The sequence below is a fragment of the Aulonocara stuartgranti genome (genome assembly GCF_965226115.1).
Source record: "Aulonocara stuartgranti genome assembly, chromosome: 23".
NCBI lineage: Eukaryota > Metazoa > Chordata > Actinopteri > Cichliformes > Cichlidae > Aulonocara > Aulonocara stuartgranti.
The window spans coordinates 33679087-33693544 of NC_138958.1; the positions used below are offsets into that span (position 1 = coordinate 33679087).

The 14458-nt window shown below is 49.8% G+C and overlaps 1 protein-coding gene across 1 annotated transcript in view; it reads right to left on the minus strand.

Moving 5' to 3' along the window:
• The window catches only part of LOC309699979 (uncharacterized protein), a 272009-nt gene extending 261558 nt beyond the window's left edge, over positions 1-10451 (minus strand). Inside the window, exon 1 of the mRNA XM_082523287.1 lies at positions 9620-10451. Coding sequence (XP_082379413.1) covers positions 9620-9919 — 300 coding nt within the window. The 5' untranslated portion in view covers positions 9920-10451. The remainder of the gene's footprint in view (positions 1-9619) is intronic.
• Positions 10452-14458: the final 4007 nt, after the last annotated feature.

The following is a 14458-nucleotide window of genomic DNA, read 5'->3' on the forward strand; positions in this document are numbered from 1 at the left end:
GTCCTCTCCCGGAAGGTAACTAATCAACTAACGGTGCATATTATGTTAGCGCGATCTGCCTTATTACAAAACCTTCCATTACTGTGCATTTAGGTGACCATGATGAGAGAGACAGACAGAGTAGGGGTGGGTTTTGATTATCGATTTATCGATTAAAATCGATTCTGGATAACGTGATATCGATTCATTAAAATCCTGAATCGATTTTTTAATATAAATTTATTTTGCCCGAAATACCAGAATATCAGGCTAAACCTTACTAAATTTCAACAACCACCAAACAGCTAAAACAGTAAATGAGACCAGGAACACGGATTCTGCACAAAGACATAAACACAAAGCACGGACTCGCCGACACATCAGAATCAGATGTCGCCTTTCTCACCCGACGGCACGGACACGGTCGGGGCTGAAAGCCGACAGCTCGCTGATTCTGATCCGTCGGCGGGTCCTCGCTTTGTGTTTACGCCCTTTTTTAGATTCTGAAGCTGCAGGTTTTAACTCTCTCCAGACAATATTGACTGAACGAGCAGCAAAAGAAGATCCAAACTTCACATAAACATCATCATGAATTCCCTCTTACTTTTGTTTTTTTGCTTCCACCATAATCACACTTCATGCACAGCTCTCTCTCTCTCTCTCTCTCTCTCTCTCTCTCTCTCTGTATACTTCAAGAACAGTTTCCCGTCTAAAAATCTGTTTTCTGCATTATTCGCTTGCTTGTTATGCACAAGTCGTTGTTTACAGCGCTGTCAGCCGCTGTTTTTTTCCTTTTACTTACTTCCGAAAAGAAAACCTAATTTCTGCCATTCAACAGGCTACTGAACAAATTTAAACTTTTTGAAATTATGCAAAATTGCAAAACGCTTAGCTGTGTCTCTAAAACCTCTGTAACTTTGCTCTGCTTCACTTGAGCAGCATCAGGTACTGTTCATATGTTGATTAATGACTTTGTTTCATTTTTGATCTACTGCAGAATATTTTTATAAAATCCCAGGCCAGGAAAATCACCTTCATGTTTTTCTGTGTTCTATCCTCAGCTACTTTGACACAAAGGCATCTGCTGTGATGCTTACACCTTTGATTAAGTCTCGCAAGTGTCAGCTTTCTTTTATAAATATAAAATTATGGAAATGTAATGATGCATGATCTGAATTATAGTATTTCTGACTGTCTGAGGCAAAATTTTCCCGAATCGAATTGAATCGATTCAGGACCTTGTGAATCGGAATCGAATCGATTCTAGAAATCAGTGACGATACCCAGCCCTAAGACAGAGTCTGGCTCAGATGCTGGCAGTTCTCGCTGCAGTCTACCGGTAGCGTCTCCTTTCAGGCCAGGATTGACGAATGTCACCGAGCAGTGACTAAGTTTGTGGTCAAAGGCTTGCACCCATTTGCCGCAGCAGATGATTTTCAGTAAGTGAATGTGTTTAATTGTAGGCAGGGACATTACTGGATATTCTTGTGTAATTGCTACAGAATAATTTATGTTATACTTTGTTATTGCTACAGAAGAATATTTATTTTATTATTTTACATTTACAATTTTTTTTCCTGGGGACCCTGTGACACTCCATTGAAGAGGCTGTGGATCTCTTAAGATCTCACTGTTGGGTTTGTAAGGCCACGTTACTCCTAAATTTCTATTGTGTTCAAAGAGAAGATATAAAACAAAGTTCTAAGCTAATGGACCTTAGTGTTCTCCTTTTTTAAAAAGAATCGATAAGAGAATCGATAAAGAATCGAATCGTTAAACAGAATTGAAAATGGAATCGGAATCGTGAAAATCTTATCAATACCCATCCCCCACTACTGTGATGTAGTGATCAACACTGAGATGAAAGCACTGAGCAACATCGTTAACATAACATTCACTTTACAAGGACAAAATGACTTAACCCTTGTGTTCCCCTTTGGGGCAGCCCCAGACCCCGGGGGTCCCAAAGTACCCCACCCTCAGTAGAGACAGGTGAATGAAAATGAAAAAAACAGAACGATCATTTGGGGTCGAAGAGTGCCCCAGAGCGATTCTAATGGGTTCGTCAGGGGATCGGGAAAGAAAACGTAGCACTTGGGGGCCATGCACAGAAGCTGCTGCGGCAGCGTGGGAGTCATTGATACCCCAGTACATAAAAATGAAGCATAATCACAATAATGATAATAATAAGAAGAAGAAGAAGAAGAAGAAGAAGAAGAAAAAGAAGAATACAACACACAGACGCTTCTGAGTTTTATTTTATTTTATTTGAAATTACACTCACGATACAACTGAGGCAATCTGGAAGGCCATACCTTTTAGGGACATGCGCAATAGGGAGGGTGCATTTTTAAAATGCCTCCCCCCCTGTATTTTTGATTACAATATCAACAAACTGTCCGTGTTTCAGGTGGAAAAGACGCTGAAAGTCCACACGCACTCCGTCCACTCCTCACGCTCCTCTCCACACTCCACAGAAAATACGATGATGTACTCCACTCCTCGCACACTCAATCAGTCAGGAAACACAGGGGTTGGTCCAGGGAATGCGGGTCGGCAACGGTCCAGCGACAAGAAACACAGAGATGCCGTCTTATAAAGGAGCTGGAACCCTCTCGTAACGAGCCACAGGTGCGTGATGGCGACCAGGTGCATGGACCAAGGGCAGAAGCTCACAGATGAGCCGACCGGGTAGGCACAGGGACCCTGACACCAAGACTCGCAGACACTCATGTTGTCTCTGGCTGGGGTGATTGGTCTTGCTTCGGTGCGGTACTCGTTGATCACTAGGTCGAGTAGGTGATACACCTGCGCAGTTTTCACGGTATCGACGAGTAAAGAAGACGCCCAACCGTCAAGCTCAGCGTCTTTAACTGAGAATATCCAAGGGCTCCACCGAGCCCCACGAGAACATAAGATGTAAAGTACACTCCTGTGCCAAATAATCCCAGGGAAGCGAGGCGGAAAAATTTACACCGCTCCTTCAATTCGATCCTCTCCTCTTCTTCCCTTTTTCTTTGTTCTTCCTCCTTTCTCCTCTTCAGCCTTTCTCCTTCGAGTTTCTTCTGGGCCACCTTATACATCTTGTTGGTGTAGTGGTTTCCTCCATTGAAATCCACCATTTCATCTATTTCATCCAAAAGACAGCCCCAGAGTGTCGATCACAGCGATATTTCTTCCGTCTTTGCCCTATGCCTCTTTTCTGAGACAGCCGTCGGTGACAGACTCAGGCGAAATGGTGTTTCCGGATGCACTCTTTCCCGATCCTGTTTTACCAACCAGGAGGAGTCTCAGTTCTTCACGGGTCGCAGAGCCTGCGGGGTTGGGGAAATGATGGTAAATGGTAAATGGCCTGTATTTATACAGCGCTTTTACTAGTCCCTTAAGACCCCAAAGCTCTTTACATATCCAGTCATCCGCCCATTCACACACACATTCACACACTGGTGATGGCAAGCTACATTGTAGCCACAGCCACCCTGGGGCGCACTGACAGAGGCGAGGCTGCCGGACACTGGCGCCACCGGGCCCTCTGACCACCACCAGTAGGCAACGGGTGAAGTGTCTTGCCCAAGGACACAACGACCGAGACTGTCCAAGCCGGGGCTCGAACTGGCAACCTTCCGATTACAAGGCGAACTCCCAACTCTTGAGCCACGATCGCCCCTCGCCCTGATAGTAACATTTGAACCATTCTAGAAAAAAATAAAATAAAACACTACGTTACACTAGGCTATTCTTTTGTTATCTTTGTATTGATGTTGACAGCAAGCAGTTTGTCCACATAAAGCGAGTACCACAAGCAGCACACAACCCTGGGATTGCACTTTACCTTTGTATCGATGTTGACAGCGAGCAGTTTTCCCACATAACGCCAGTAGCACAAGCAGCACACATCCCTGGATCCGGCCTTTGGTCGCCAACGTTTTCAGTAAGCTAAGAAAAGAAGAAAGAAAAAAAGAGGTGAAATTAAGGCACATTCAAGGAAAGTATTTCAGATCAGATTAGCAAGTTAAACCACACTGAAAATGCACGTTGAATAAACCATGGCCCCAAACTGCACGGTTGTCCCATGTGTTTCCCCCGTAGCTGCTCCAGGCTCACACACAATGAGCCCTGGTTTTGCGACGCAGGCGTAGCAACAACCTCCTTCTACTCCTCACTGCCTCCTGTATGTGTGTGTGTGTGTGTGTGTGTGTGTGTGTGTGTGTGTGTGTGTGTGTGTGTGTAGGAGGTACTGGGTTCCTCACAGACGGTGGTGTTCGTGAAACCCACCCTCCCCAAAGCTAAGGGCTCGCCAGCGAGGCGCGTGAGAGCGAGGAAAATGTTTTTAAAAAGGGAAAGGAGGATGAGGAGACACTGAGGGTCCGAGGTCTAAACGGAAGGCTGTGTTCAGGTAACCCGCCCTCCGCAGACATAAGCGTACGCTAGCAAGGCTCTTGAGAACGATGTAGAGGGAGCAAGGATGAGGATGAGGCAAGGAGTGTCTGAAGTCCAAACGGAGGGCGGTGTTCGTGTAATAGGCAGGCCACATAGCTGCTCTTTCACTAGCGAGGCAGATGAGAATGAAGGCGAGGGAGCAAGAAGGACGAGGGGCATGGAGAGCCCCAGGTCCAACTGGAGGGTGGTGTTCACATAATAGGCAGGCCAAGCAGCTGCTCTTGCACTAGCGAGGCGCTTGAGAACGATGTAGAGGGAGCAAGGAGGATGAGGAGCAACGGAGAGCCCGAGGTCCAACTGGAGGGCGGTGTTCGTGTAATAGGCAGGCCAAACAGCTTCTCTTTCACTAGCGAGGAGCATGAGAGCGATGAAGAGGGAGCAAGGAGGACGAGGAGGCATGGAGAGCCCGAGGTCCAACTGGAGGGTGGTGTTCGCGTAATAGGAAGGCCAAACAGCTTCTCTTGCACTAGCGAGGCGCATGACAACGGTAGAGAAGGAGCAAGGAGGATGAGGAGCAATGGAGATCCCGAGGTCCTCACCGAAGGGGGTGTTCGCGAAACCGGCCCTCCACAGACCTAAGCATACACTAGCGAGGAGCATAAACGGAGGGCGGTGTTCGCGTAATAGGCAGGCCAAACAGCTGCGCTTTCACTAGCGAGGCCCTTGAGAACGATGTAGAGGGAGCAAAGAGTACGAGGAGCAACGGAGAGCCCGAGGTCCAACATGAGGGCGGTGTTCGCGTAATAGGAAGGCCAAACAGCTTCTCTTTCACTAGCCAGGCACTTAAGAATGATGGAGAGAGAGCAAGCAGGACATGGAGGAATGGAAAGCCTGAGGTCCTCACCGACGGGGGTGTTCGCGAAACCGGCCCTCCGGAGACCTAAGCGTACGCTAGCAAGGAGCATGAGAACGATGTAGAGAGAGCAAGGATGAGGAGGAGGCAAGGAGTTTCTGAAGTCCAAACGGAGGGCAGTGTTCGCGTAATAGGCAGGCCAAGCAGCTGCTCTTTCACTAGCAAGGCACTTGAGAGCAATGTACAGGGAGTGCAGAATTATTAGGCAAGTTGTATTTTTGAGGAATAATTTTATTATTGAACAACAACCATGTTCTCAATGAACCCAAAAAACTCATTAATATCAAAGCTGAATGTTTTTGGAAGTAGTTTTTAGTTTGTTTTTAGTTTTAGCTATTTTAGGGGGATGTCTGTGTGTGCAGGTGACTATTACTGTGCATAATTATTAGGCAACTTAACAAAAAACAAATATATACCCATTTCAATAATTTATTTTTACCAGTGACACCAATATAACATCTCCACATTCACAAATATGCATTTCTGACATTCAAAAACAAAACAAAAACAAATCAGCGACCAATATAGCCACCTTTCTTTGCAAGGACACTCAAAAGCCTGCCATCCATGGATTCTGTCAGTGTTTTGATCTGTTCACCATCAACATTGCATGCAGCAGCAACCACAGCCTCCCAGACACTGTTCAGAGAGGTGTACTGTTTTCCCTCCTTGTAAATCTCACATTTGATGATGGACCACAGGTTCTCAATGGGGTTCAGATCAGGTGAACAAGGTGGCCATGTCATTAGTTTTTCTTCTTTTATACCCTTTCTTGCCAGCCACGCTGTGGAGTACTTGGACGTGTGTGATGGAGCATTGTCCTGCATGAAAATCATGTTTTTCTTGAAGGATGCAGACTTCTTCCTGTACCACTGCTTGAAGAAGGTGTCTTCCAGAAACTGGCAGTAGGACTGGGAGTTGAGCTTGACTCCATCCTCAACCCAAAAAGGCCCCACAAGCTCATCTTTGATGATACCAGCCCAAACCAGTACTCCACCTCCACCTTGCTGGCGTCTGAGTCGGACTGGAGCTCTCTGCCCTTTACCAATCCAGCCACGGGCCCATCCATCTGGCCCATCAAGACTCACTCTCATTTCATCAGTCCATAAAACCTTAGAAAAATCAGTCTTGAGATATTTCTTGGCCCAGTCTTCACGTTTCAACTTGTGTGTCTTGTTCAGTGGTGGTCGTCTTTCAGCCTTTCTTACCTTGGCCATGTCTCTGAGTATTGCACACCTTGTGCTTTTGGGCACTCCAGTGATGTTGCAGCTCTGAAATATGGCCAAACTGGTGGCAAGTGGCATCTTGGCAGCTGCACGCTTGACTTTTCTCAGTTCATGGGCAGTTATTTTGCGCCTTGGTTTTTCCACACGCTTCTTGCGACCCTGTTGACTATTTTGATTGAAACGCTTGATTGTTCAATGATCACGCTTCAGAAGCTTTGCAATTTTGAGACTGCTGCATCCCTCTGCAAGATATCTCACTATTTTTGACTTTTCTGAGCCTGTCAAGTCCTTCTTTTGACCCATTTTGCCAAAGGAAAGGAAGTTGCCTAATAATTATGCACACCTGATATAGGGTGTTAGACCACACCCCTTCTCATTACAGAGATGCACATCACCTAATATGCTTAATTGGTAGTAGGCTTTCGAGCCTATACAGCTTGGAGTAAGACAACATGCATGATAGACTACTCATACAGTAAAAACCTAGAAACTACAATATTGTCACGGCTGGGGGAGGGAGCCGTGTGGTGTGGAGGAAAAGGAGGACCCAAAATGCAGCAAACTGATGATACGAATGACGTTTTATTTACAGGGTGGTAGTGGCAAAAACAGGCAATGAAGCACGAGTAATTACAAACGGAAACCTAAACTGGGAGAAACTAAAGAGCAAACCTGAAATCTTACAAAACGGAGAGCGGAGCAGAGAGACGCAGACCAAGGACCAGGATACCAAGAAACACAGACGAGCCGACAACGAACACAGACCAACACCCACTATATATACACACACACACAAGGTAATCGGGTAATCGCACACAGGAGGGAAGAACAGCTGATCTGAATACGCATGATGACTGGAGGACACAAGCTGAACACAATGACAACAGACACAGACTTTCAGAACAAAACAGGAAATCTAGAACCCGAACCGGACACAAGGGGGGAGGACACAGAATAACTAGAACAGAGGGAAATAATCACAAAACACAAAACGCTGGGTCAACGACCCAGGACCATGACAGTACCCCCCCTCCAAGGGCTGGCTCCAGACAGCCCAAAACAAAAACAGACGACCAACCCAGGGCGGGCGGCGGGGGCCCAGGACGGAGGGACCAACACAAGCTCCAGCGAACCGAGAGAATTGTCCAAAACAAAAACACACATGCTGGAGCACGAGAACAAAACACAGTTCAGGAGGCCGGCCCGGAGGCTGACAACTCAGAAGTCCAGGACAGTTCATCTTCTGAGGCCGGCTACGTCGGCGACGTAGATCCATAAGCCGACCGAGCGGAAGGCAGCGGTGGCGGAGTGGAGGCAGTTCAGGGGGCCGACCGTGCACACGGCAGCGGCGGCGACGGGGAAACCGTTCAGGCGGCCGACCGTGCGGACAGCAACGGCGGCGACGAGGAAACCGTTCAGGCGGCCGACCGTGCGGACAGCAATGGCGACGATGACACAAGTCTGGAGGCCGACCGCGCGGAAGGCAGCGGCGGCGTCTAGGAGGTCGTCCATATTGACGATGACGCTCCACCAGCGTCCTGGTAGATGACCGCCGATGTCGAGGCGGCAGTTCGGGACCCGAAGGTGGCGTGGCCGTCGCAGCACCAGACGAGGCCGAAGCAGCGGCTGGTCCAGGCGCGGCTGAAGCTGAAGCGGAGGCCGGACCAGACGAGGCTGAAGCAGAGGCCGGACCAGGCGAGGCTGAAGCAGAGGCCGGACCAGGCGAGGCAGATGACGAGGCTGAAGCAGAGGCCGGACCAGGCGAGGCAGATGACGAGGCTGCAGCCGGGCCAGGCGAGGCAGATGACGATGCTGCAGCCGGGCCAGGCGAGGCAGATGACGATGCTGCACCGGGCGAGAATGAAGGCTCGGAGGCTGCAGCTGGCGAGGATGATGAGGCTGCAGCAGGCGACGGCGTGGAAGCCGGAGACTGTAGCGCTGCAGGCGTGGAAGAAGCTGCTGCTGCCCGTGGCGTGGATGAAGCTGCAGCTGGCGAGGATGATGAGGCTGCAGTTGGCAGCTGGACGGGCTCCTCAGGCCCTCCAGCTGACGAGGCAGGAGGCTGGCTAGGTTCTCCTGAACCTCCAGCTGATGAGTCTTGAGGCTGGACGGGCTCCTCGGGCCCCCCAGCTGACGAGTCTTGAGGCTGGACGGGCTCCTCGGGCCATCCAGCTGGCGAGACAGGAGGCTGGACGGGCTCCTCGGGCCCCCCAGCAGGCGAAGCAGGAGGCTGGACGGGCTCCTCGGGCCCCCCAGCAGGCGAAGCAGGAGGCTGGACGGGCTCCTCGGGCCCCCCAGCGAAAACAGTCTCTGGACCAGTGGGCACCGGGGCCCCTGGAACACACAGGTCAGAACCAGTAGGCGCACGGGCCTCTGGCAGGCACAGTTCAGAACCAGCAGGCGCACGGGCCTCTGGCAGGCACAGTTCAGAACCAGCAGGCACACGGGCCTCTGGCAGGTACGGGTCAGAACCAGCAGGCACACGGGCCTCTGGCAAACACAAGGCAGACTGCAGCTGCACAGAGCATTGACCCAGCTCGGGCAGCGACAGCCGGATACAGTCCTCAGCTGGCTTCTTAATCTCCAGGGGTCCAGAGTCGGCCGGGGGCTGGGACCCAGCCTCTGGGGAGGCCCTGGAGTGTGTCACAGTCTCTGGGCTGGCCAGCTTTTGAGGACTGATTACAATATTATGTGGTGTGTCTCTCTGCTTGACATGAACAGGTGACAAATAGTTCTTTCCGGGTTGGATGGACTTAACTTGTTGTGCAGGAGGAGTTGGTGACAATGATGGCTGAATAGGTGATAATAAGGCGGATGAGTCTCTTGTCAACTGAGCTATTGACTGAGCTATGGATTGTAACCAAGTGTCTAATAGGTCTGGCTGTGACTGTAATGGGGGTGACGGTTGAGTGGCTAACTGAGCTAGTGGCTGCTGGGCAGCTAACTGAGCTACCGGCAGGGCAGCTGACTCAAAAAACACAGCCCCGGAATAAACAGACACACAGTCCAAAACAGAAAAAGGGTCCTTTTCACTCACCACAGCTGGCAGTTCAAAAGTCCTAGTCTTCGGCTGTGGGGTGATGCGCCGACGGCGCGATCGTCGCTTCCTCCCGGGCAAAACCTCCGGCGGGCCGGGCAAAACCTCCGGCGGGCCGGGCAAAATCTTCGCCGCCGGGCTGAGTTGGGAAGCGGTAGCGGCTGGTGGGTGAAGGTGCAGTTCGTTGAGTATGAAGTCCTGTGCGAGCGGGTGAAGAGAGTCCAGCAGCCAGGAGTGAGCAGAGATGAGCTGCTGTAGCCTGGCTTCTACAGCGCGGAGACACTCTTCCCCCTCATGCTCGAGCCATAGGTTAACCAACCTGGAAACAGAGTCAATTAGTTCCTCCCGAAGCTCCTCGGGAGGTGCGGATGCCGCTGGGTCCATGTTTGGTCGGCTCGTACTGTCACGGCTGGGGGAGGGAGCCGTGTGGTGTGGAGGAAAAGGAGGACCCAAAATGCAGCAAACTGATGATACGAATGACGTTTTATTTACAGGGTGGTAGTGGCAAAAACAGGCAATGAAGCACGAGTAATTACAAACGGAAACCTAAACTGGGAGAAACTAAAGAGCAAACCTGAAATCTTACAAAACGGAGAGCGGAGCAGAGAGACGCAGACCAAGGACCAGGATACCAAGAAACACAGACGAGCCGACAACGAACACAGACCGACACCCACTATATATACACACACACACAAGGTAATCGGGTAATCGCACACAGGAGGGAAGAACAGCTGATCTGAATACACATGATGACTGGAGGACACAAGCTGAACACAATGACAACAGACACAGACTTTCAGAACAAAACAGGAAATCTAGAACCCGAACCGGACACAAGGGGGGAGGACACAGAATAACTAGAACAGAGGGAAATAATCACAAAACACAAAACGCTGGGTCAACGACCCAGGACCATGACAAATATTCTCTTTAGACGCAGAAAAAGCATTTGACAGAGTTAACTGGAAATTTCTATTTGCAACTTTACACAAATTTGGTTTTGGATCCTCTTTCATAAACTGGTTAAAAATATTATATAATTCCCCAACAGCTTGTGTTAGAACAAATGACCAGACATCCTCCAGCTTCTGTCTCTTGAGGGGCACCAGGCAGGGATGCCCACTCTCCCCTTCACTATTTGCAATTTTTATTGAACCACTAGCAGCAGCAATTAGACAGAATTCAGTAATTAAGGGCATAAAATGCAAGAACGTGGAACATAAAATCAGCCTTTATGCGGATGATGTGTTACTCTTTCTCCAAAATTCACAAACCAATATCTCTGGGGTGATTGAATTGATAAACTCTTTTGCAAGAATATCAGATTACTCAATTAACTGGTCAAAATCTACAGTCCTACCGATTAATTGCTCCTTCCATAATTCCTCTTCTACACCACTGCAATCGGGAAATATAAAATATTTAGGTATTAATGTTTCTCCCAAGCTTGCAGATCTAACTAAATTAAACCATATCCCACTTTTAAAGAAGGTAGAAGATGATCTGGCTAGATGGAAATGTCTACCCATATCACTCATGGGAAGGGTTGCCGCTATAAAAATGATGGTCTTACCAAAAATAAATTATTTATTCTCAATGATCCCAACTAAACCGCCACAAGATTGGTTCAGATCTCTAGATTCATGTATGTCCAAATTCCTTTGGAAAAATAAACCCCCACGTATAAGCTTAAAAACACTACAAAAGACCAAGGATAAAGGAGGACTAGAACTGCCTAACTTTCAGCACTACTTCTTAGCCAACAGGCTTCAGTTTATCTCAGGATGGCTAAAACACACCCTCTTAGATGAACCTTGGCTAGATGTAGAACAAGCACTCTGCAATAATCTAGAGATCTCAGACCTACCATTTATCAGCTCAAACATCCAACGACATGAATGCTTTAAAAGCATCAACATCAGCTCTTCTCTGACAGCATGGTGGGAGTTTCTAAAATTGACGGCGTCTTCATTAATCCCATGCAAACGTACACCTATCTGGAACAACCCTGACATATTACAAAACAATAATATGATAAACTTTTCAGATTGGAGTGATAAAGGAATCAAATATTTAGAACATATACTAGAAGGAACAGAATTTATTTCATTTGACGGACTAGTTACACAATATGGGATCAACAAGAAAAGATTTTTAGAATATCAACAAATTAAATCCATAGTAAAAAAGAAATTTAAACCGGGTCAAGTTGAACTACAAACACCACCAAGTGTGGTTCAATTTCTTACTCTTAAACCCCCCAAATTACTATCCAAAATATACAGAATGCTTTCTAAAACAGATGAATCAATATCACTTCCTATTGCAAAATGGGAAGCGGATTTATCAGTTAACTTAGACCTAAACTTCTGGTCTCAGATTTGCTTAAAAACCTTTCATCTAATTAGAAATCCCAGTCTTCAATTAATTCAATACAAAATATTACATAGAGTACACTATACAGGTCATCGGATGTTCAAGATGGGCTTTACGTCTACCAACAACTGCTCACACTGCCAAACCAATTCACCGGATAATTATATCCACGCTCTTTGGTTCTGTCCACCAGTTCAGAAGTTTTGGCGCGAGATATGTGAAGACTTATCGAAGTGTCTGAAATGTAACATTCCAACTTCCCCCTTAGTGTGTTTGTTGGGCAGCTTAGATAATGTCACTTCAGAAAAGAATATCGCCCATATGGTTTTCACTGCCCTATGCATAGCCAAGAAAACAGTCCTCATGAACTGGAAAAATAAAAATAATCTTAATTCTAACCAATATAGAAATTATCTATTAGATTACATTAGTCTTGATACAGCCTCTGCCACCACATCAGATCAATTGCTCTGGGCTCCTTTGATCAGCTCCATCACCTAGTGGGGGTGGGGGGTCATAGTTTGGTCCCGCCTTCACTGTTGTGATTGGTGTGGGGGTAGGGACAGGCTTAGGGCGTCGGGGGGTTCCCCGGAGGCATCTTCCTTGGGGGGCTCAACCCGGGGTAGCGGTCATGTCCGGTTAGGGGCTCTGTTGGCTCTCCGGTGACTGTTTCCTCGCGGCTGCGTGCAGCGGGGCTAGGGGAGGGTCTGTGCTGACGGACGTGGGTTACTGACCTGGTAGCCTGGCTGGCCCTGGGTGGGTCCGGGATGGGCGTGAGGTTCTGGGGGCGCTCCGTCTCTGGGCTGGGACCCGGACCGGGCCTCGGGGGCTTGGGTCCTGGTTGGTGTGTTGCCGGGGTTGTGGGCGGGTGGGTGCATGGGGGCCCAGCCCTGGAGCAGGGTGCCGCCGGTCCGTCGAGCCACCTGGGGGGCTCTTCAACTGGTGGGGGAGATTGTCACATCTTGCAGGAGCTTTCCTCTCCTCAGGAGCTCCCTCTGCAGGAGGGGGAGATACAGGAGAGGTGGAGAAAGATCTCAGCCTGGGTGTTTATTGTCTTATGTAGTCTGGAAGATGAGTGGATGGTGGGGTGGGTGCAGTTTTCTCTGTGGTGGGGTTGGGTGGACTGTCCCGGGCTCTGTGGGGCCGGGCGGCGCTGCTGCACTGGGCCCGGTCTGGATGGGCCTGGGCCCCCTTTCCCTGGCGGGTCGCGGAGTATGGGGGTGCCTACTGGGGTCAGCGGGGGAGCTGGCCCCAGGGAGGGGTCACTTGCCCCTCCCTTCCTTCCCTCCCCATCTCCAGCTGCCTCCCTCTTCCCGCTCCACCACAACCACCCACACATGTAGGGCCTTGGAGTAGGGGTATGTCACCAGGGTGCAGGGTCCCCTTCTGGCTGCCTCTGCCTCAATTTTATCCCACAACTTAGACATTCACATTACTCACACTCTCATTACACATACATATAGGATCTTGGGGGTGGGCACGATACACGGAGTCCAAAGTACCATCAGGGTGTACACCCCACCCCTGGCATCGTTGCCCACCTCTCAATTTTAAATACACGTAGACATTGAGGGCTAGCAGGAGGGACCATGCGCTTACCTGCTGCTCTCTGGCAGGTAGCTCCATGCCCTCCTGGGTTTTAAATGCACCTTAGAACACACATGCATCAACATTACAATGAGCGGGTGGAGGGAGGTTTGGAGTCTTCTCTCACCCCCGTTCTCTGCGACCTGCTGGAGCAGGGGGGCTAGGAGGAGGAGTTGGCCGTCCGACTGCGGTCTGGAGTGTGGAGCCTTCCTGCTGCTGCGGAGTCGGGGCGGTCTGCCTCCCCCCACCGCAGGGAAAAGGGAAACACCACCTGGGTCTGGGTGCAGTTCCACCCTCCAGGGGCGGGGGCACCTAGACCCGGTTTGTAGAGTACGCTTGGGGAGTGTGATCGTGTGTACAACGTCTCTTTATGTCTGTCTCCACGTTGGTTGAGTGTGGAGTAAGTGCATATGAGAGCATGAGGGTGGGAATGGATGTTTGTATCTGTGTGTGCCTGTATGTCTGTGTCTATATGTCAGGTTGGGTGTCAGGCGCCACCTCTCTGGGGACATCTCAGGCCCTCCAAGGTTTGGAGGCCTATCTCCCCCTACCACCACTTCCCCTGCCAGTGGCGGACCCCCTCAGACATCGGTGCGTTGGTGGTTCTTTGTGTCCGGGGATGGGCGTCCAGGTACACACCGGCTCACTCCTTGGCGGCCGCTTATCGGGGCCTGGAGCCTGGGGCTCGCTCGGGCCACTTCGGAGGTGGGGTGCCCCCGGCCTCTCGGCCTGGGGCTCGGTCACTCAGGCGCAGCTGGCTGCCGGTGGAGCTCACGGGCGCGTCACTGCAACTCCCCCTGGCTTCTGCTCCGCGGCTGCTGAGTGAGCCCTCATCTGAGACTCTCCTCAGCTCTTCAGAATCAGAATCAGAATCAGAAACTTTATTGTCATTGTCATGAGAACAACGAAATTAAGAATGGTCCCCGATCATTGCATCATCCGCCGGGACAGTGGCGC